This window comes from Papio anubis, chromosome 1 (genome assembly GCF_008728515.1).
Source record: "Papio anubis isolate 15944 chromosome 1, Panubis1.0, whole genome shotgun sequence".
In the NCBI taxonomy this organism is placed as follows: Eukaryota; Metazoa; Chordata; class Mammalia; order Primates; family Cercopithecidae; genus Papio; species Papio anubis.
The window spans coordinates 82,663,576-82,685,361 of NC_044976.1; the positions used below are offsets into that span (position 1 = coordinate 82,663,576).

Consider the following 21,786-nt stretch of genomic DNA (forward strand, 5'->3'; position numbering starts at 1 on the left):
CACATTGCAATATTAACTCCATAAAGGCAATAAACTTTTTCTGTTTCATATATTGATGTATCTCAAGTACCCAGAATGAGTAGGGACTCCAGAGATATTTATTTACTGAAGGAATAAATAGTTCTCCATCTTGTCAATCTTAATGATCCCTTTTCATAACAAATATGAAACAATATGCTTTTTACTATTATGAAGCAGAAGACATAAGCTACCTGCATATGTAATTTTCTAAAATTAAAGCAATACCTTAACTATAATATAAAGTACAAAATAAAGTAATTTACCATAAAATGCTGCATGATCCACCTGGTGCAATGGCTCATGCCTGTAATCCCAGCACTTTGGGAGGCTGAGGCAGGCGGTTTGCCTGAGGTCAGGAGTTCAAGACCAGCCTGGCCAACATGGTAAAACCCCTCTCTACTCAAAATACAAAAATTAGGAGGGCGTGGTGGCAGACACCCGTAATCCCAGCTACTCGGGAGGCTGGGGCAGACCTGCTTGTACCTGGGAGGCAGAGGTTGCAGTAAGCTGAGATAGCGCTATTGCACTCCAGCCTGGATGACAAGAGCGAGACTTCGTCTCAAAAAAAACCAAACCAAACCATAACAAAACAAAAAAAACCCTGCATGATCCAACATGCAACTGCTCAAGCACCCCTAGGCTAAAAGACACAATAAAGTAGTCAGATACTTGTTCCACATGCAGAATCACCATGAAAGAGACAGTCACAGAATGAACTGTATTGGTGATACAAATTCCATAAATGATATTGCCATTCAATTTACTTCATTCCAGGAAAATTTGATATAACTTAAAACTGTGTGGAAAACAGTTTATGTTTATGTATAACATAGATTCTAGGCTCAGATAATTATAAACAGATTTTTCATCTACATAAATGAGCTGAGCAGTGAGACAACTAAGTCACACAGAATGCAGGACAATTCTTTGCTCTGCGTGACTGTCCTGGTCAACGGAGGATGTCTAGAATCTTTGACCCCACCAACTATATTCCAGTAGTGCCCACTCCCTCATATGGTTTGGCTCTGTGTCTCCACCCAAATCTCATCTCAAATTATAATCTCCATGTGTCAAGGGAGGCTGGTGATTGAATCATGCAGGCAGTTTCCCCCACGCTGTTCTCATGACAGTGAGTGAGTTCTCACGAGATCTGACGGTTTTATAACTGGAAGTTCCTCCTTCACAGCACTTCTCTCTTTCCTGCAACCTTGTGAAGAAGGTGTCTGCTTCCCCTGCCTCCATGATTGTAAGTTTCCTGAGGCCTCCCCAGCCATGTGGAACTGTGAGTCAATTAAATCTTTTTATAAATTACTCAGCTTTGGGTATTTCTTTACAGCAGTGTGAAAATGCACTAATACACTCCCCAATCACTGGGACAAGTAAAATCACTCTGGTAAATTTCCAAAAGAACCCCTGGAAGCAGTTCAATCCCAATAGTTTCTTGATCTATAAATCCAGAGGCCTCTTTTCTGTTGTCATTGGCTACCTCTCTGGAGCATTTAACCTGTTGAGAAGCTGCTCCTCATCTCTCCATCCTCCCTCGCATCCCATGTCACTACATCCCTGAAGCTTTCCTTTCCTCCTTAACCAATTCCTGCCTGCCATTATTATCTGACTTCTCATCTCCCCATGCTCACACCTGCTGTCCTTTCTTTTTCCTCTCCACATGCTCTTCAACTTTCTCTCCTAAGTAATCAACTCTCAAAGTCCCATTTCTACATGAAAAATCCAAATCCACATTTCCAACTTCCACTTGGTCATTCACTCAGATAAACCCTTAAGTTATGCATGTCCAAAATCAAACTGCAGGCCCCTCGGGAACATTGTGGGCTCAGTTCCAGACCACCACAATAAAACAAATATCACAATAAAGTAAGTCACACACATTTTTTTGTTTCCCAGTGCATATAAATGTTATGTTTACACTACATTGTAGTATATTCAGTATGCATTAGCATTAGATCTTCTAAAAAGTGCATATCTTAATTTAAAAATACTTTATTGCTTAAAAATGCTAACGATCTTAAAGTCTTTAGCAAGCTGTAATCTGTTTGCTGGTGGAGGGTCTTGCTTCATCGTTGATGGCTGGTGACTGATCAGGGTAGTCAGTTGCTGATGGTTGGCATGGCTGTGGCAATTTCTGAAGACAACAATAAAGTTTGCCACATCAATTGACTCTTCCCTTAATGAAAGACTTCCTTGTAGCATGTGATGCTATTGAACAGCATTTTAACCACAGTAAAACTTATTTCAGAATTGGAGTAAATCCTCTACAACTCTGATGCTGCTTTATCTGCTATGTTTATGAAATATTCTAAATTCTTTGTTGTCGTTTGAACAATGTTCATAGCATGTTCACCAGGAATAGTTTCCATCTCAAGAAACCACTTTATTTGCTCAATCATAAGAAGCACCTCCTCATCCATTCAAGTTTGATCACGAGATTGCAGCAATTCAGTCATATCTTCATGCACCACTTCCAGTTCTATTTCTCTTGTTATTTCTATCACATCTGCAGTGACTTCATCCATTGAAGTCTTGAACCCCTCAAAGTTACCCATGAGGCTTGGAATCAGCTTCTTCCAAACTCATGTTAATGTTATATTTTGACCTCCTCTTATGAATCATGAATGTTATTAATGGCATATAAAATGATGAATCCTTTCCAGAAGGCTTTCAATTATGATGCCCAGCTGCATCAGAGGAATCACTATCTGTGGCAGCCATTGCCTTATAAAAAAGATTTCTTAAATAATAAGAATTGAGAGTCAGATTTGCTGCTTGATCCATAGGCTGCAGAAAGGATGTTTTACTAGCTGGCATGAAAACAACATTCATCTTCTTGTACATCTCGATCAAGTTCTTGGCTGAACAGGTGCATTGTCAATGAGCATTAATATTTTGAAAGGAATCTTTTTTTCTGAGTAGTAGTTCTCAACAGTAGGCTTAAAATATTCAGAAGACCATGTTGTAAACAGATATGCTGTCACCCAGGCCTTTTTCTCTCATCTATAAGGCACAAGTAAAGTCAATTTAGCATAATTCTTGAGGGCCCGAGAATTTTCATAATGGTAAATGAAAATTGGCTTCAACTTAAGGTCGCTGGGTGCATTCGCCCCTAATAAGCCTGTCCTTTGAAGCTCTGAAGTCAGGCTTTGATTTTTCTCTGGCTAGAAAAGTCTTAGATGGCATCTTCCAATAGAAGGCTATTAAGTCTACATTGATAAACTGCTGATTATTGTAGCCACCTCCATCTACCTTAGCTATATCTTCTGGATAACGTGTTACAGCTTCTCCATCAGCACTCGCTTCTTCATCTTGTACTTCTATGTTATGCTTCTTTTCTTAAACCTTGTTTAAGAAACCAAACTCTGCTAGCTTCAAACTTTTCTACAGTTTCCTTACCTCTCTCAACCTTGAGTTAGGGCCTTGCTCCGGATTAGGCTTTGGCTTAAAGGAATGTTGGGGCTGGTTTGATCCTCTATGCAGACCACTAAAACTTTCTCCATATCAGGAATAAGACTGTTTCACTTTCTTATCATTCAGGTATGCACTAGAATAGCACTTTTAATTTCCTTCAAGTTTTTGTTTGCATTCACAATTTGGCTAACTGTTTGGCACAAGATGCCTAACTTTGGCTTATCTGGATTTCTGACATGCCTTCCTCACTAAGTTTATCATTTCTAGCTTTTGATTTGAAGTGAGAGACGTATGACTCTTCCTTTCACTTGAACACATAGAGGCCATTATAAGGATATTAATTGGCCGAATTTCAATATTGTTGTGTCTCAGGGAATAGGGAGGACCAGCAGAGGGAGGGAGGTGGGGAACACCTGGTAGGTGGAGCACTCAATACACACAACATTTATAGATTAATGGGCATGGTCTGTGGCACCCTAAAACAATTACAATTGTAACATCAAAGATCAATGATCACAGATCACCATACCAGGTACAATAAAAATGAAAAAGCTTAAAATATTATGAGAATGCCCAAAACGTGACACAGAGACATGAAGTGAGCACATACTGCTGGAAAAATTGCACTAATAGACTTGTTCAACACAGGGTTGCCAAAAACCTTCAATTTGTAAAATAAACAAACAAACAAAAAACACATTTTCTGTGAACTGCAATAAAACAAAGCACAATAAAATGAGGAAAGCCAGTGGTCATCTTCCTCCAAAACCCATTTTTCCATCAGTTGTATCTATTTATGAGAATGACAACATCATCTACTTAATCTAGAAATAACAACCAATTTGATTCTTGTTCTTCCTTCCCCACATCCAATTGATTGTACTCGCTGTTTTTCCCATCTCATGGCAACATGGTTGCCTTTCTGTCAATGTAGTTCAAGCTATCATTGCCAGTAGCTTAGAGTATTGTCACAGCCACTCCAATTTAATTTTGGTACTTCCACTGGTACTTTCACTCCAATTTATTTTTTGATACTTACACAAAGGGAATTTCTGCAGATAATAATAGTAGACAACATTAATTGCCTATCATATGCCCAGCACTATACTATGTGCTTCCTGTCTCTTTTTAATAGGCACAGCCACATGATAAAGTCAGAACTTTTTTTTTTTTTTTTTTTTTTAATTTTACAGATGAGGCAAAATAGGTTTGGGGAGGTTAAAGAACTTACCTAAGGTCACAGAGATAGCTCAGAAGTGACAACACCAGGAATCCAAGGTTTATCTGGTTTCTAAAAACCCTGTTTGTTTTCTTGCTTTCTTTGCTACTAGCCTGTTTGCAATCTTTAATGCCTATTCCTATCCCATCTGCCTTTTCCTTCTCCTTCCCTTCTTCCAACCCATAAGTCCTTCTTTTGGTTTTACTTATTTCCTTAAAGATTTACTTGTTAGTCATTTCAAGGAAGTCTGTCACAGCAGGCTCCTCTTCTTCCACCGTGTCCACACCTGTCCTGAGCCCTCTTTCTCTCCACTCTCTCTTCCCAGCTGCTATGAGAGGCTGGAGAAAGAAATGAATAGACAGGATGACTCCAACCTCTGCAGATGCAGATACACAAAACTCCAAAACTCCCTGCATCAAGCCAAGATCGCGCTACTGCACTCCAGCCTGGGCGACAGAGCAAGACCCCGTCTCAAAAAACCAAAACAAAACAAAAAAACAAAAAAAAACCTCCCTGCATCTTTAGCTTTTCTCTGACTAACTCTCAGGGTTGCTTTATGATTCTTATATAATGAACCAATCAAGTACACAGTGCTTTGTAAAGAGAGCTATAAAGCACCCTGCACGTGTAAGGTGCAACTAACTACTCACCTTCCTTTTACATGCTCAGGGCTTCAACTGAGATATTCTGTGAGCGAGAATACTCTGTGTGCGTCCAAGCAGAGAATGGCACATCTGTGTTCAAGATAAAGGGAGAATAGAGCCCTAAATAATATGAAGTTGGCCGGGAAAATGTCTACTTAACATTACTGCCAGAGTCCAGCTTAAAACTTCATTGGGGTTGTGATAAGCGAGTAAGACAGGAAGAAAATGGTATTAACCTAAAAAATCCTCACTTTAAAAATCTCTCTAGTAGGGTTCCCCTCCCCCCAGGTCCCTGGAAGTTTTAAGTTTTTGCAAACATCCTCCCTTGTCCTGCCCAGGTCTTGTCCCTTCTAGTCCTGGCCTTCCCCATTCCTGGGGGTCCCCGCCCCTCCGACCCCAGCCGACCCGCGGTGGACTACAACTCCCGGCGTGCCGCGCGCGTCCGGCCGGCTGCACGGGGGCTTTGCGCGTGGCGGCCGCCGAGCTCCGCGCGGGGCAAACCTCCCAGCGCGGCCATGCGGGGAGGTAAGTAATCCGCCTGTGCGGCCAGGGCGTGGGAAGGCGCCCGCCCTCTCCTCTCTCCAGGATAGAAGGAAACGAAGAATGCCGCAATGAAAACCGCTCTGCCCTCCCTCATCTTGGCAGTGTTCGGTGCTCCTGCAGCTCGTTGCACCCACGGACGTGGGCTCTCACCGTGGAGTGGAATGGGGGCAGAATCGTGCCCTGCCCCACGGAGAGCCGGGGCTCGCCTGGGGCTGCTGGCAGTGCTCGGGGAGCGGGACGGGGTGGTGGCACGACTCGGCGGGGTGCCCCGCAAGCGCCACACCTACACCCTCCACTTTCCAAAGACCGGCTTCCCCGGGGAGCCCCCGCACTAAACGCCAGCGAACCGTCTCTCCGTGAAAGTCTTAGCCAGAAACTTTCCCCGCTCTGTCCCCAGTGCCACAGAGAGTCGTGTGGCTCAGGGCCGGCGCTGCTGGTCCAAGAGGCAATTGGCGTCTTCTGCCCCTACCGTCCCCTCTCCGGGCCAATTCTCACTTGCCCCTGAGACGCCATTCCCGGCGCGGTGAGGTCGGCCCTGCCTTCGGGCGACTTCAGGCTGGACGCACCTGGGGTCGGATCCCGGGAGGCAGGGCCGGCGGCTCCTTTGGGACCGCGCTGGCTCCCTAGGCGAGTCCTTTCTGCCTGGGGGATGAATGCTGATCTAGAAAAGAAGCCAATCAAAGTCAGCAGCTTCCCGCCCTTCCTAACCGCCTCCCCTCTCCCTATCTGAGCCCGTTCCCAAGTGGGTCGAAACTTCTGTTCCAGAATACTGACACCAAAGTTAATTTCAGCATATAATTTGGAGATTTCAGGATCTCCAAAGTTATTTCAGCATATCCCATAATGTGCTGGATCAGAAGGTCTTGTTTGGTTGCCTCTCTCCCTCACCCCCACACACCACATACACACCCACATATGTACCACACCCACACACAAAGTGCACCACATAGTACACACATTACACATACATACTTTATGCTACACGCTACACACACAACTTTTTATCAGCAGAGGATTGATGTCAAACATTTTGTTGGAGGGAGTGTGTGAGTACTAGTGTGTGTGTATATATATATATTTATATTCACAAGTGTCAGTTTACTACCAAAGTTAGAAACTAGCTGGTAAGTGAAACCTCCTGTTGTCATAATTTAGAGTGTCTTTGTGGCTCACTTTTTATACCACGGGATTAACTTCCTACAACACTTTCTGAAACTTTACTGTTGTGTAACAGGCAAACTTTTGATCACAGCAGGCCAGATGGGAGGGGATGTCCCTTTGTACATGTAGGAAGAGATGCTTGGAAAAACATCACAGAATCCTTTCTCCTGCGGCTGTGTCTAAGGAAGAGCTGGGTGTAACTACAGTCTCTGCCTTTTCCCCCTCAAGAGTGGAGAGCTGAACATGCTTTTGTTCTGAGCAGCACTGTCAGGACAACCCCAGCTTCCCAGGACACAGAACTCCCAGTCCAACTCGCTTCCAATTTGGATTTACTGGGAGAATAGTTCAGGAATTTCAGATCAAGTCCAAAAGCATTATGGAATCTGTTAGTGAAAGAGCTTTTTATCTCGGTAAGAGTCCATCATTTTGAGATCAGCACTGGTGAAAGATCCACATGCCTGACCCGTGCTCAAAAATAGTGCTCAAAAATATTTAATTGGTTCCTAGATTACTATTGTTTGCCTTTTCAAGGGAGCAATGGCAAATATTTGAAATCTTTCTCGGCAGTGATCTTTAAGGAAGTCGAACATTTCTAATATAATTCCTGGAATAAGTAAAGGACCAATTTTTGACCTTGAAATTCGGGTTCCAAATTTAGATCAAAGTTGATCTTCTAATGTCCTAAAAGATTATTTTTAAGAAGGGAGGCAGGCAACTTTCTCCTCGGATTCTACCTGAATTCTACAGGATATTACAGCAACAGATAACTTTTCCAAGATCTTTCTGGGAAACCTGTGTTCTGTGTCCTGTTTTGAGTGGTTTTGTTGACCATCTTGACCTAAAAGTGTACAAATGTTGATTGATGTTTATTTCAATGAAGAGGCAACCATGTATGTCTTCTGTGTATGTGCAGAACATTTATGGGATGAGATGATTCCCCTGGAAAAGTGGTTGAAGCCAAGCACGGAAACTGTGAGAATGACCAGGGTAACGTAAACAAAAGATCTTGCCCAGCCTCTCTGCTCCACCTCCCAGTTTTCTGATTTGGTATTTAGGATGATGGCGGGAGAGACTATGAATTTTGGGGTGGGCATAATGTCTTTCTACTCATATGCAACTAATATAGTACTGGGTACTCATAGATGGTAAGTGTTGGTTGAATTTCTTGAATTATGCTTTTTGTGCAACTGGGATAAACAGTTAAAATTAAACCTCCCAGAACTAATTGTTTTCATTTTGTAGAATAAGGTTTTGTTTGTTTCAGTCTGAATTTTTGCTGGCTTCATTTGGCAGGATAAATGCCAAAATAAAAGAATGTGGGCGTTTTCAGGAGATCTGGTCATCTATTTTGCATCCTCTCTGAAATATGTTACTTCCTGCATAATGAAGTAAAAGGATTTGCTGCTGGGCAGTGCTTTCCTTATTCTCACAAAGAGATTACTTAAAAGCCAGCCCTGGGAACTTTGTCCACCAATCTCTATTAGGAAAAAAAGAGTAACATGGGACTGCAGCTTCCAAGTGTTCTCTGGTTATAGCCCATAAGCACTGGGTTCTCACTCTTATTTTTCCCTCTGGGGAGAAAACGAAATAGTTTGAAACATGACATTCACGCTCAGAACAACAGCTAAGACCTATCATGCAGCAACAATGAAGGGGAGGGAGAAAATAAGAAGCTATTGAGAGAGCTTGTTTTTCTTTGTACAAGACAGGTGCAGGGAGAATTCTGCAGGTTTTGGACTCCTGACTCATTCTCTTGCACTAATTGTGCTGAAGGTAGTTAGCAAAAGTGAACAGGCACACTGTAGCTTTAAAAAGTCAGCCATGAACCAGAAGGCAGTTGGTGCAGCTTGTGTGTGATTCCTAACGTCATGTTGGCTGAGAGCCAGCCTGGTTTTATTTCACTGTGTCAAATTGTACCTCCTTATTGAATTCCTTTGCCAGCCTACTTTGTGAAAGAAAACATTGGGGTTTCTTTGGCTGTTCTTGATAAGCCTATAAAAAATGATATTTTTTAGTTGCTTATAGGTAGGTTTTCTTTTTACTTTTCCACAAAAAAAGAAAATAATAGTAATAATAATAAGACAATGTAGTGTGATGTTGCAGAGTATCATTGTGAGTGTTTTGTTTTGTTTTGTTTTCTGAGATGCTTAGAAAATGGTGAATGTGTAACAGTTTCCAACTGAAGTGAAATCATATTCTGTTAGCATGGAGCAGCAGCACTATCTTCCTGTCTACTCTCTAACGGTGTGTGAATGTATGCTAATATCTATCTATATATTAAATGTTGGATTTCTCTATCAGTGATCTAAGTGGTTTAGCAACTGGAAGTTTGTGTGTATGTGTGTGTTTCAGGAGTGAAAATTATCCCACACTTACAGTGTTATTTGTTAATCATCTACTTCTCTAACAGTGATAAAATCTTGCGAATATACTAAATGATGCACTTGCCATGTCAGAGTAATCCCTAGAGAAGGAGTGCCGAAGTATAAAGTGATTTGAGTGGAAATGTATTTAATTTATGGCTTCCACTGAATAAGAGCAAACACGTTTCGGGACTGTTGCTTCCGTTTTTTTTTTTTTTTTCTTAAAGCAGTTTTGTTCGTAGCTTTTTCATTTTGCTAATTGCATATTAATTGTGGAAGGCTTTTAATTTTTCACAGCCCTCATCCTACTAAACAAAAAGAGAGAATGATGGATGCTACAATATCTCCTTAAATGTTCTGATGATTTTTCATAAATCTAATGAGCTACCTACTCTTTCTTACACACACACACACACACACACACACACACACACACCCCAGCACCACCTTTCTGTGCTAAGGGCTATCTGGCATTTTTTGTGAGCTTCCTGCTTTACCACAGCATGGCCATCTCACAGACGGGTTTTTGAGGCTTTCGTTGAGAATGTGAGGTAGGGGAATACTTACTGACAAAAGCTTTAAGTGTCCTTCTGCATTGCAATGAAAAAATCTAGGAGCAAGGGGGAGTGGACCAAAAAAAAAAAAACAAATGCAATAAGAAAAAACAAATCACAGCCCATAATGGGAGGGGGGAAGGAAAAGGGGGATTGTTTTTCTCTACTTTGACTCATTTATGAGTTGCAGTGTCTTAAGTGAGAGCTAGGCACCCAGGAGAAGCTGTGCCAGTTCACACAGCACTTGTTTTCAACAAGGATTCAATTTCATTTGCAAATGCTTATTGTCAAGGCAGGGAGTGCCAGTACAGATGAAAGCACCCCAATCCGTCTCCTCCAGTTCTTTAGGTTTAATCACATCTCTCCAATCGCCGAGGGAACTGGAGATTTAAACAAACATACGTGAACTGGTGTGAAGCTGTAAAAGGGACCATTATGTTTCCGATTCAGAATATATATTCTTCTCTCACTTTCTAAGAATTAAACACAAGCTTTTCTCCCTTATTGATTAGTTGCTGAAGTAAAGGAACCCTGCAGCCTTCCCATGCTATCTGTTGACATGGAAAACAAGGAAAATGGCTCTGTCGGTGTAAAAAAGTAAGTGAAGCTGGCTTCTGAGTTCTGCTTCTGCAAACAACAGAGGGACTTGGTTTCTATTTTCGTACTTCTTGCTTATCTACTACAATACACAGTTCGGAGGTCGCCTTGGTTTGTCTACATTGGCCAGCAACCTCCCTTCTCCCCCCTACCCCAGTTACCTTTTTCCGTATTCCATTTCTAAGACAGAGATGACTCAGACATCAAAATATATATGAAAGGTTTGTGTATCAGGCTTTGGAACAAGGATGGTTGAGGATTTCAGCCCTGCATTCTGTATATTGAAACAAAAACTCCAAGCAGAGACTCTTCGTAGACAACACAGAATGAGGGCAGAAAATTGAGTTCGAATTTTTTTTTTTTTTTTTTTTTTTTTTGAGATGCAGTCACCTCTAACTCTGAAAACTAAGAGCTATAGTGCAGGAAGGGAAAAAGCTTCAGTAAGAATATAGAATATAGTTTAACAACTTCTCCGTCCTAATTTTATGAACTGTTTAATGAATGTGAAACATTTCAGTGCATACATGGTGTTTATGTTAATGTCTGTTCTCACATTTGAAACTTGTGTTTCTATGTGTTGTGTAAGAGTTATATACTTGATTCTTTTAAATGGGAACATTCAATTGCATATGTAACATAATATTTTGATATTTATGAGTATATGAAAAAATGTATATTCTCACTTAGGAGTTATAGCAAAGCAATAAGTACTTTGATTACAAGGAGAAAGTAAGTTCCAAGAGCGAGTTATCTGTTTCATTTCTTTCCATATCATTTAGTTTAAAATTGACATCAACTTGAGCTTTGGAGGAAACTAATTAAATATAATCCATAGAAGCTGTGATATCTAAATGAGGAAACTGTGTGCTATATGTTTATGAATAGAAGGTATATTTTGCTCCACAGCAAAGTTACATTAAAACTAACGTAATAAAATCTGTTTTTTAAAGTTCTCGGGTAATTTATATATCAGTGCCATACTGCCTTGCTTATTACCATCCCTAAAGTTTGGGGTAGGTAGGTGGAGGAGAAATGAAAGAAACAGATGCTGTTTTATGTATGAGTTAGATCAGTGTTATCCAACAGTACTTTCAACAATGATGGAAATGTTCTGTATTTGTGCTGAAATGGTAGCCACTAGCCACATGTGGCTACTAAGAACATGAAATGTGACTAGTATAAGAAACTGAACTTTTATTTTTTACTTAATTGTAATTAGTTTTAAAATTAACAGCTTTACTGAAGTATAATCCTTGCATAATAAATAGCATGTATATAAAGTAAGTTTTGATATTTTTATCCCCTCTTGAAACTACCGCCACAATTAAGATAATGAATATTTCCATCACTTCCAAAATTTCCTTATGACCTTTTGTAATCTCTCCCTCCTGTCCTTTTCTGCCCCTATATCCCCTGGCAACCACTGTTACGCTGTCATTATAAATTAGTTTGCTGCTTCTAGAATTTTATATAAATGAATGTGTATACACCCCCCCCACACACACACACACATATAGTTTCTGTCACTCAGCATAATTAATTTGGGATTTATCCATGTTATCATGTATATCAATACATTATTACTTTTTAATTACTCAGTAATATTTCATTGTTTGGATCTATAACAATTTGTTTACTACCATCCAAATGATGATAGACATTTGGTTTGTTTCTATTTCTTAGGTATTATAAATAAAGCTGCTTTGATCATTTGTGTACAGGTCTCTGTGTGGACATATGCTTTCATTTCTCTTTCATAATTACTTAGGAATGGAACTGGCTGGGCTCTATGGTGGGTGTTTGTTTAACTTTTGAAGAAACTGCCAAACTGTTTTCTAAACTGGTTGTCCCATTTTCATTCTCACCAGCAGTGGGTGTCGTGTTCCAGTTGTTCCACATCCTCGTGAGCTTAGTGTGATCAATCACTTTCATATTAGACGTTATATCAGGTGTTTTATGTTTTAATTTTTATTTCCCTAATGACTAATGATGTTGGGCATCTTTTCCTGTGCTTATTTGCCATTCATATATCTTCCTAGATGAAGTATTGTTCAAATCTTTTGCCCATATTTGTATTGGGCTACTTCTTTCATATTTATTGTATGGAGAGTTTTTATATATTATGAATGTGTCCTTTATCATATATACTATTTGAAAATATTTTCTTTAAGCATGTGACCTGTCATTTCATTCTCTCCATAGTATCTTTCAAAGTATCAAAGTTTTTAAATTTTAATGAAGTCTAGTTTATCAATTTTTTTCTTTTGTGGATAGTGCTTTTGGTGTCATATTTAAGAATTCTTGGCCTAATGCAAGGTTACAGTTATTTTCTCCTAGGTTTTCTTTTAGAAGTTTCACAATTTTAGGTTTCAGGGTTTAGGACTACGGTTTTTGAGTTAATTTTTGTTTGTGGTGTAAGATAAGGGTTTGAAGTGTTGAAGTGCTTTGTGTGGTGGTGGTAGTGGTGCTGTGGATATCCAATCTTCCCACCTCTGTTCAAACACTTCTGCAACTTTGTTGAAAAATTATTGATCATATATGTGCAGGCTTATTTCTGGACTCTGTATTCTATTCCACTGATCTTTTTGTGTATATTTATGCCAATACAACACTGTTTTGATAAATGTAACTTGAAATCAGGTAGTGTTAGCCATCCAACTTTGTTCTTTTTCAAGGGTGTTTTGCCTCTGTACATTTCAATATGAATTTTAGAATTAGCTTGTCAGTTTCCACCAATTTTTTTTTTAAATCTGTTGACATTTTGATTGGCATTGCATTGAATTATATATCAATTAGGAGAGAGTTGGTATTTTAACAATATTGTGTCTTCCAAAAATGAACACAGGATTTTTCTCCATTGGCTTAGGTCTTCTTTAATTTCTCTCAGCAATATTGTGTAGATTTCACTGTGAAGATCTTGCACCTTTTTGCCAGATGCATCCCTAACATTTCATGTTTTTGATGCTATTTTAAGTGGTATTGCTTTTCTAATTTGAATTTTCAATTATCTTAACGTATAAAAATACAATTGATTTTTTATATTGATCTTATATGCCACAACCTTACTAAACTCACTTATTACTACTAGTAGCTTTTTAGTAGATTACACCACATTTTGTAACATAGACAATTACGTCTTGTGAATAAAGACAGTTTTACTTCCTCCTTCCAAATCTGAATGCCTTGTATTTCTTTCTCCTACTTTATTACACTGAGTAGAACCTGCAGTGAAAAGCTGAAAAAAGTGGTGAGCTGGGTATGGTGGCTCACACCTGTAATCCCAGTACTTTGGGAGGCCAAAGTGGGCAGATCACACATTCTGAGATGGAAGAGTAAGTGAATCTTATATTTAATTTTATATTCAGGGTCTTCAATGGTAATAACAAATAAATCAGTAAGAAAAGCACAAACAGAAAAATACCAAAGAAAAATGGCCAAAACATGAGCAAACATTTCGCAGAAGAGGAAATATATATGGCCAATTAACATATGAAGAGATGTTTAGTACCATTAGTGACCAAAAAATGCAAATTAAGATCATAATGACGTACCCATTCACTTGGCGAAAATTTTAAAACGAGGCAATTCTAAACATTAGTGAAGATATGGATAGGATACAATGCTAGTAGGAATATTAACTGATAGGGCAGCTTTGCAGAACAGTTTGGTACTTTTTCTAGTGTTAAACAGTGGAATATTTTATACATTAATAATTCAATTTCTGGATATATGTATCAGTCAGTGCTGTCCAACAGAAATAAAATCTGAGCCCCCATATGTAATTTTCAATTTTCTAGTGGCCATATTTAAATAGGTAAAATACATTTTAATAATATGTTTTATTTAACTCATTATATCACTTTAACATGTAATGAACATGACATTATCAATGAAGTATTTTACATTTTTGCACTAAATTTCCTAAATCTGTTGTGTACTTTACACTTAGAGCAGAGGGGTACAAACTTTTGGCTTCTCTGGGCCACATTGGAAGAAGAATTGTCTTTGGCCGCAGGTGAAATACACTACCACTAACAAGAACTGATGAGGACAAAAAAAAATCTCATAATGTTTTAAGAAAGTTTGCGAATTTGTGTTGGGCCACAGTCAAAGCCATCCTAGGCCACATGGAACCCATGGGCCACAGGTTGGACAAGCTTGACTTACAGTGTCTCTCATTTTGGACATAAACATTTCATTGGACATATTTAATCTGCATTTATATTTCCTAAAATTTACAGTTCAAAAGGTAGGATCACATACCTAAATAATTCCAAACATATTTAAAAGTTTTCCAAAAACTGAATTATGAATTATGTGAGAAATTAGTTTCTTGCAATATTTACATCCACATTGACACAACTGATTTGTCTTGATTTGACTTTGAAGCAAAAGCATATTGATTTCAAAACTATGTCTGTTCAAGTTAAGTCAATTTATTAACACATGTCAATATTACCAACATCGAATTCAAAGAGGTTTTGCGTAAAATGATAAACAACAATAATCTTATGAATTTCAATAAATCTGCAGATTTTCTTGAAGTTTATTCATGTTAGAAAATGTACGAAATTATTATTGTATATTGTATTGCACTCTGAAAATTTGCAATTTTAGCCTAAAATTTTGTTCCTCTTTAGCTAGATCACAAATCAGCTTTTCATTTTCTTGGAACTTCAAATTTAGCTGTTTCATATGCAGTGTGATATCAAAGTTACTCAGTCATTTTTGTCTTTAATTTTTGAATATTTGGCCAGGCGCGGTGGCCCATGCCTGTAATCCCAGCACTTTGGGAGGCCGAGGCAGGCAGATCACTTGAGGTCAGGAGTTCGAGACCAGCCTGGCCAACATGGTGAAGCGCCATCTCTACTAAAAATACAAAAATTAGCCAGGCATGATGGTGGGCACCTGCAATCCCAGCTACTTGGGAGGCTGAGGCAGAATTGCTTGAACCCAGGAGGCGGAGGTTACATTGAGCTGAGATCGTGCCACTGCACTCCAGCCTGGGCAACAGAGCAAGACTGCCTAAAATAAAAATAATAATAATAATTGACAAGTATTCCTTTTGTTTCAGTAAAATCTTGAACAGTAGAGCAAATCTTTGTGAATCTTTTCTATTAGTCAACAAGCGTTGGCAAAGAACACAGATTATTACATTCATTGTCTTCTATTTCTTTTAACAGTTCCATTAACTGGCATTGATCCACAGCATTTGCAAATATATGCTGAACAATTCAACAGTAGTATCTGTAACCCTTTTCAAGAGTCTGCTTCAGAAAATGAAACATAGATACCATACAGTGGAATGAAGCAGTAAGAAAACATTGGTCTTTTGTTTTAAAATTACAATAAATTCCAATTTTTAAAATTCAGATTTTTAAAAAAACTAGCATTGCTGAAGCACCATCCATCTGGATAGAATTTAATTTTTGTATATCTAGCTAAAATTCTTTGACAGAGATAAAAGATTCAAAAATATCTAAACCATGAATTTAGTTTTTCAAGTTCTAAATTGACATTTCTTTATAAATTAGGAAGTCTTCTGAGATGCAGCATACCTCAAGTATTAATTAGGCAGTGTCTTTATGTTGTACTTTCATCTAAAACTAAAGTTTTAATGGCTTTTTACATTTTGAATCAGTTGGTCTTAGGTTTTGTTAGAAAGACCTTGTATTCGGAAATCTTTTACATGTTGTGATATACCTGTTGAGTCTTTTCAGATAATATTCTGGCAAAATTTCTATAACTGAAATAACCATATGTCCATTGAAAAATTGGTTCTTTGTCTATGTAAAGATCCAAGCCATTTATAGCTAAACAAAGTTATAAGCTCAGATTCTGTTTTAAATCATATTATCTTTACCTTTTTTTACACAACAAACAGCATTTTCTTTCTCTTGCTATCTTCTAACAAATTGCAATTGCTCTTCATCATGAAATTTCCAACATACCTTCTTTCGGTCCCTTTTTTCTTTATTGTATGTTACTAGTTTCTGCATCTCCTCTCAATTCTGCTTTCTTTTTAGATTTTAAAATTTAACTGTGCTTATTTTTAACTAAAAATATTTAATTATATAATAATTAAAATAATAATAAAAATTTCAATTTAATTACCAATCGCAATATAGAAAGGGATCCTCATAACTCCTGCTGTCCATAAGCATTCAGCAAACACATTACAGTGTTACCTGGGTGAATAGGAAAAAATTAATTTGAACTGAATCAATCTCTGACACCAATCAAACGGGGGATGTACTACCAGAGAGGACACATGCACCTGCCATGAGAACTTCAACCATAGTACCCTATAGGATGGAACAGTTCAAATAAAATGTAGGCAAAATGATGGAATTGTGTTTAACATAAGCATGTTTTGTACCACTTCAAGTTTTTACATTTAAACTAAATTAAATTTAAAACTTAGTTCCTCAATCAAATTTTAAGTGCTCAGTAGCCACATGGTACTAGCTGCTACCATATTGAAAAGCACAGGTGTATACCCAAACTAAATTCTTGCATCAGGGGAAAGGTTATATGAACATGAGGTTGAGGGTGATGATTAACTCAGGTGGGGAGAGCATGAATGGGGAGCTCTGAATCATGTAGATAGATATGATTATTATTAAGATTCCAGATTTTATTTTGCCTAGTAGGTCCGTATTTATTTCATTTTTAAAAATAGCTACCTAAATAACTAAGATGGAGCCATCTGAATAGTTGAGATATCCTTTTTGGCAGTTTTTGTACACATACTGTATGTATCCACATGTATACATAATACAAGAATATATACATATATTCCCATGCACTAAGAATATACACATATATGGCAGCATACACAAAAATGTATACATATATTCAAAACACACATACAAATAGGCTTTTATCGAACAAATGGGATCATCGTATTCTCTATTTGTGGATTTCAGATGCACAGATTTGGGATTAATTATAAACGCTGGTTCATGACACACTCTTATCATTGATCTATGTTTGGCCATGTTAGATTCATGTTAGAATTTTGACTAAAAATTTTTTAATCCATGTATTTAACATGTATGTGCATATCTGTTCAAATCATGAGAATTCAATTTTTTTCCCCCATTTGCTTAGTCTTTCTCCCTTTTTCAGATGAAAAATGTCTTTTTCTCCCTTTTTCATTTTATCCTAGGACAGGAGAAGGAATCAATGTTTCCACATGACACATGCATGTAGTAAGTTCCTTTTCAACAGGAAGCAGTTTATTTCCCTACCACCACCGTGCCCCCAAGCCCCTCAGTGGAGAAGACCTGCTGCAGTAGAAAGTTCCCAGTGATGAAGCTTAGCAAGGACTTTCAAAGCAAGCCATTTCTTATTAATGCCACTTCTTTTCTTGCACATGCGTCTTCACCATATTCCTCTGCCTTTGTGTTCAGTGTGTTGTTTCATTTTGAAGCAAAGGCATTTAAAAAACATTTTTGGAACTAACATTCCTGTCATAATTAGTAATATGATGCTTTTTTTTCTTGGTAATGAATGTTGTAAGGTTTTGAACTAACTGTGAAATAATTACTTTTGAAATAGCCCTCTCTGAAACCTAACTGTATACCTGTTAAGCCGTGTATTATGTTAAAGAAATTACCATTTTTGCTCATGTGAATTAGAGGATTAGAAAGTGAATGACAGAACTAAAATATTAAGGTAGACTTAGAAACTGCTATGGTATTGCTAGAGTTTCAAAACTCTGACTTCATTGTAGAGTTAAAAGAACTTGTATAAAACATTGTAGAAAAGAGAACTTTTCATATAACAATAATAAAACAACAGCTACTATTAGCTCATTAAAAAAAAGTCCAACCATGCATACATGTACAGCAATCTACAGGTCAGTCAGGTCTGCATCTCCATGGGAAGCAGTCACATCCAGAAATGAATTAAAAACCTCACAGGTCCTTGATTGTTTGCCCGGAAGCCTGGTCTGACTTCTCATGAAAAAAGGAATGGGAAACCGACTGAAGTAGCTATGTGCCTGATCACTGACTTCAGCATTTGTTTATTTACTCCTAAGCCTGTCCTCTTGTAGTATAGAGCATAAATAATTATCAAGCCTCAGATGTATCTTCTTCGAAAGCAGTGAGGGGTTTTATTCAGCTTGCTAGGTAGTTTCTGCGTGATCTCTCCATCAGGCACACTTTCGTCTGTTCTGTCCACTCTTCCCAGTCCCCACAACCTCACTGCCCTGACCCTACCTGAATGTGTGATGGTTCCTGGAATGCTCTTCTTCCCAAAAAAACAGCAATGTGGAAAGAGGTGGGGGAGGGGTGGGGAGTGCGGCAGTGATCATCATGGTAAGATGTTGTATCCTAAAAGCCAGGGAAAGTATTAACTCCCAAGACATTGTAAGTGGCTTGTTATTAAATATCTCTTAACAGTCTGTCAGAAAATGAAAAGAAAGAAACAAACTGAGCCAATAATTCAAACCTGAAAAGTGACCTTTCTAGCCAGGATCTGATGTTGTAAACCCTTTTCCAGATGCGTATGATAAGATAAGTTAGAGTGTGCTATGGTTCTTCCATCCCTCCCTCCCTCCCTCCCTCCCTCCCTTCCTTTCTTCCTTCCTTCCTTCCATCCTTTCTCTCTCTCTCGCTTTCTTTTTCTTTCCTTCCTTCTTTCTTTTTTTTCACTTTCTTTTTTAATGTGGTGAGAACATTTACTATGGGGTTCTACACTCTTAACAGATTTTTAAGTGTACGATACAGTATTATTATCTGTAGGCACAATGTTGTACAACAGATCTCTAAAACGTATCCATCTTCCAGGCAGAAGTTTTATACCTGTTGATTATCAACGTCCCCTTTCCCCCTTCCCTGAGCCTCTGCCAATCACCATTCTATTCTTTGCTTCTATGAGTTTATTTTAGATACCTCATATAAGTGAAATCATGCAATATTCTGCCTTCTTTGACTTGGTTATTTCACTTAATGTTCTCAAGGTTCATTCATTTTGTTGAAAATGTAAGGATTTCCTTCTTTTTTAAGGTTAAATAATATGCCATTGTATGTATGTATAGCATTTCTTTTTTGAGGTGGGTCTCCCTATGTTGCTCAGGCTGGTCTCAAATTCCTGATTTAAGGGATCCTCCCATTTCAGCCTCCCAAGTAGTTGGAATTACTGGCATGAGCCACCAAGCCCAACTATTACACTGTGTTTTAAAAATTCATTTATCTGTCAATGGACATTTTAGTTGTTTCCATATCTTGGTGAATAGCGCTGCAGTGAATATGGGAGTGCTAATATCTCTTTGAGTTCCTGATTTCAATTCCTTTGGATAAATACTCTGAAGTGAGTTGCTAGATCACCTAGTAGTTCAATATTTAATTTCTTGAGGAATCTACAGTTCTGTAGCAGCTTCCCCATTCTGCATTTCTACCTTTTCTACCAACAGTATGCAAAGGTTATGATTTATTCACATCCTTGCCAACATTTGTCATTGTTGTTTTGATAATAGTATCCTAAGAGGTGTGAGATGATATCTCATTGTTGCATTGATTTGCATTTCCTTGATGATTGGTGATTTTGAACCTCTTTTCATATATGTACATATTGGCTGTTTGTGTTTCTTCTTTTGAGAGATATCTATTATGACCTTTGACCATTTTTTTAAATTGGGTTATTAGTTTTTTTGCTATAAAATTGTAAGAATTCCTTACATATTTTAGAAAGTAACCTCTTATCAGATACATAGTTTGCAAGTATTTTCTCTCATTTCATAGGTTTCCTTTTTACTCTATTATTTCCCTGGCTGTATAGAAGCCTTTTAGTTTTATGTAGCGCTGCTTGTCTATTTTTGCTTTTGTTGCCTATGCTTTTGGTGTCATATCCATGAAACTATTGCCAAAACTAATGTCTTGAAGATTTCCCCCTGTATTTTCTTCTAGATATTTTACAGTTTCAAGTCTTACGTTTAAGTCTTTAATCCATCTTGAGTTGATATTTTGTGTATGGTAAAAGATAATCCAATTTTATTCTTTTGCATGTGGATATCCAGTTTCCCCAACATCATTAGTTGAAGAGACTCTTCCTTCCCCATTTTGTATTCTCGGCATTCCAGTCAAAGATCATTTGACCATATATCCATGGATGTATTTCTGGGCTCTCTGTTCTGTTCCATTGATCTATATGTCAGTCTTTATGCCGTTGTCATACTGTTTAAATCACTGTTGCTTTGTAATATATTTTGAAATCAGGAAGTGTGTTGCCTCCAACCTTGTTCTTTTTCAAGATTGTTTTGGCTATTCAAGATCTTTTCTGGTTCAATATGGATGTTAGAATTTTTTTCTATTTCTGTAAAAATATCATTAGGATTTTGATGAGGATTGCATTGAATCTGTGGATTGCTTTGGGTCATACGGAAATTATAATAGTATTAAATCTTCCATCCATGAACTTGAGATGTCTTTACATTTGTTTATGTCTCCTTTAATTACTTTCATCAATGTCTCATAGTTTTTAGTATGAATGTCTTTCACTTCCTTGGTTAAGAATATTCCTAAGTATGACGTTATTGTAAATGGGATTGTTTTCCTAATTTCCTTTGCAGATAGTTCATTATCATTGTATAGACATGAAACTGATTTTTGTGTGTTGATTTTTGTATCCTGCAACTTTGCTGAATTTGTTTATTCATTCTCACAGGTTTTTTTTGTGGAGTCTTTAGGGTTTTCTCTATTTAAGATCATATCATCTGTAAATGTAAGGACAGTTTTACTCTTTCTTTTCAACTTGGTGGCTATTTATTTCTTTGTCTTGCCTAATTGCTCTGGCTAGGATTTCCAGTCCTATGTTGAATAAAAGTGGCAAGAATGGGCATCCTTGCCTAGTTCCTGATCTTAATGGAAAAGTTTTCAGTTTTTCACCTTTGAGTATGATGTTAACTATAGCCTTTTCATAGATAGCCTTTATTAGGTTAAGGTAATCTATCCCTACTTTGTTGAGACTTTTTTTTTTATTATGAAAGGATTTTGAATTTTATCAAACACTTTTTTATCTTAGACGATCGTGTGATTTTTATCCTTCATTCTGTAAATGTGATATGTCACATTAATTGATTTTCGTATGTTGTGCCATCCTAGGAATAAATCCCACTAGGTCATGGCAAATGATCTTTTTAATGTACTGTTGAATTCTGTTTGCTGGTATTTTGTTGAGGATTTTTACATCTATATTTAATCAGGGATATCGGCCTATAATTTTCTTTTTTTCTGTGTCTTTTTCTGGCTTGGTAG

The 21,786-nt window shown here is 37.8% G+C and overlaps 1 protein-coding gene and 1 long non-coding RNA gene across 5 annotated transcripts in view; one reads left to right on the forward strand and one right to left on the reverse strand.

The window, feature by feature from the left end:
- Positions 1-2,003: 2,003 nt before the first annotated feature.
- LOC103886326 lies at positions 2,004-6,508 on the reverse strand. Its single transcript, XR_002524324.2, has 2 exons — positions 6,414-6,508; positions 2,004-5,394 (listed from the first exon to the last, which is right to left on the reverse strand). It is a non-coding gene; the product is annotated as an uncharacterized LOC103886326 (long non-coding RNA).
- Positions 5,633-21,786, forward strand: part of SAMD13 (sterile alpha motif domain containing 13) — a 49,377-nt gene continuing 33,223 nt past the window's right edge. Inside the window, exons 1-3 of one of the 4 annotated variants that reach the window (XM_017962994.3) lie at positions 6,503-9,033; positions 9,152-9,252; positions 10,438-10,522. In XM_017962994.3, coding sequence (XP_017818483.1) covers positions 10,470-10,522 — 53 coding nt within the window. In that variant the 5' untranslated portion in view covers positions 6,503-9,033; positions 9,152-9,252; positions 10,438-10,469. The other 3 variants (XM_017962984.3, XM_009211873.4, XM_017962996.3) reach the window with 3 other exon arrangements.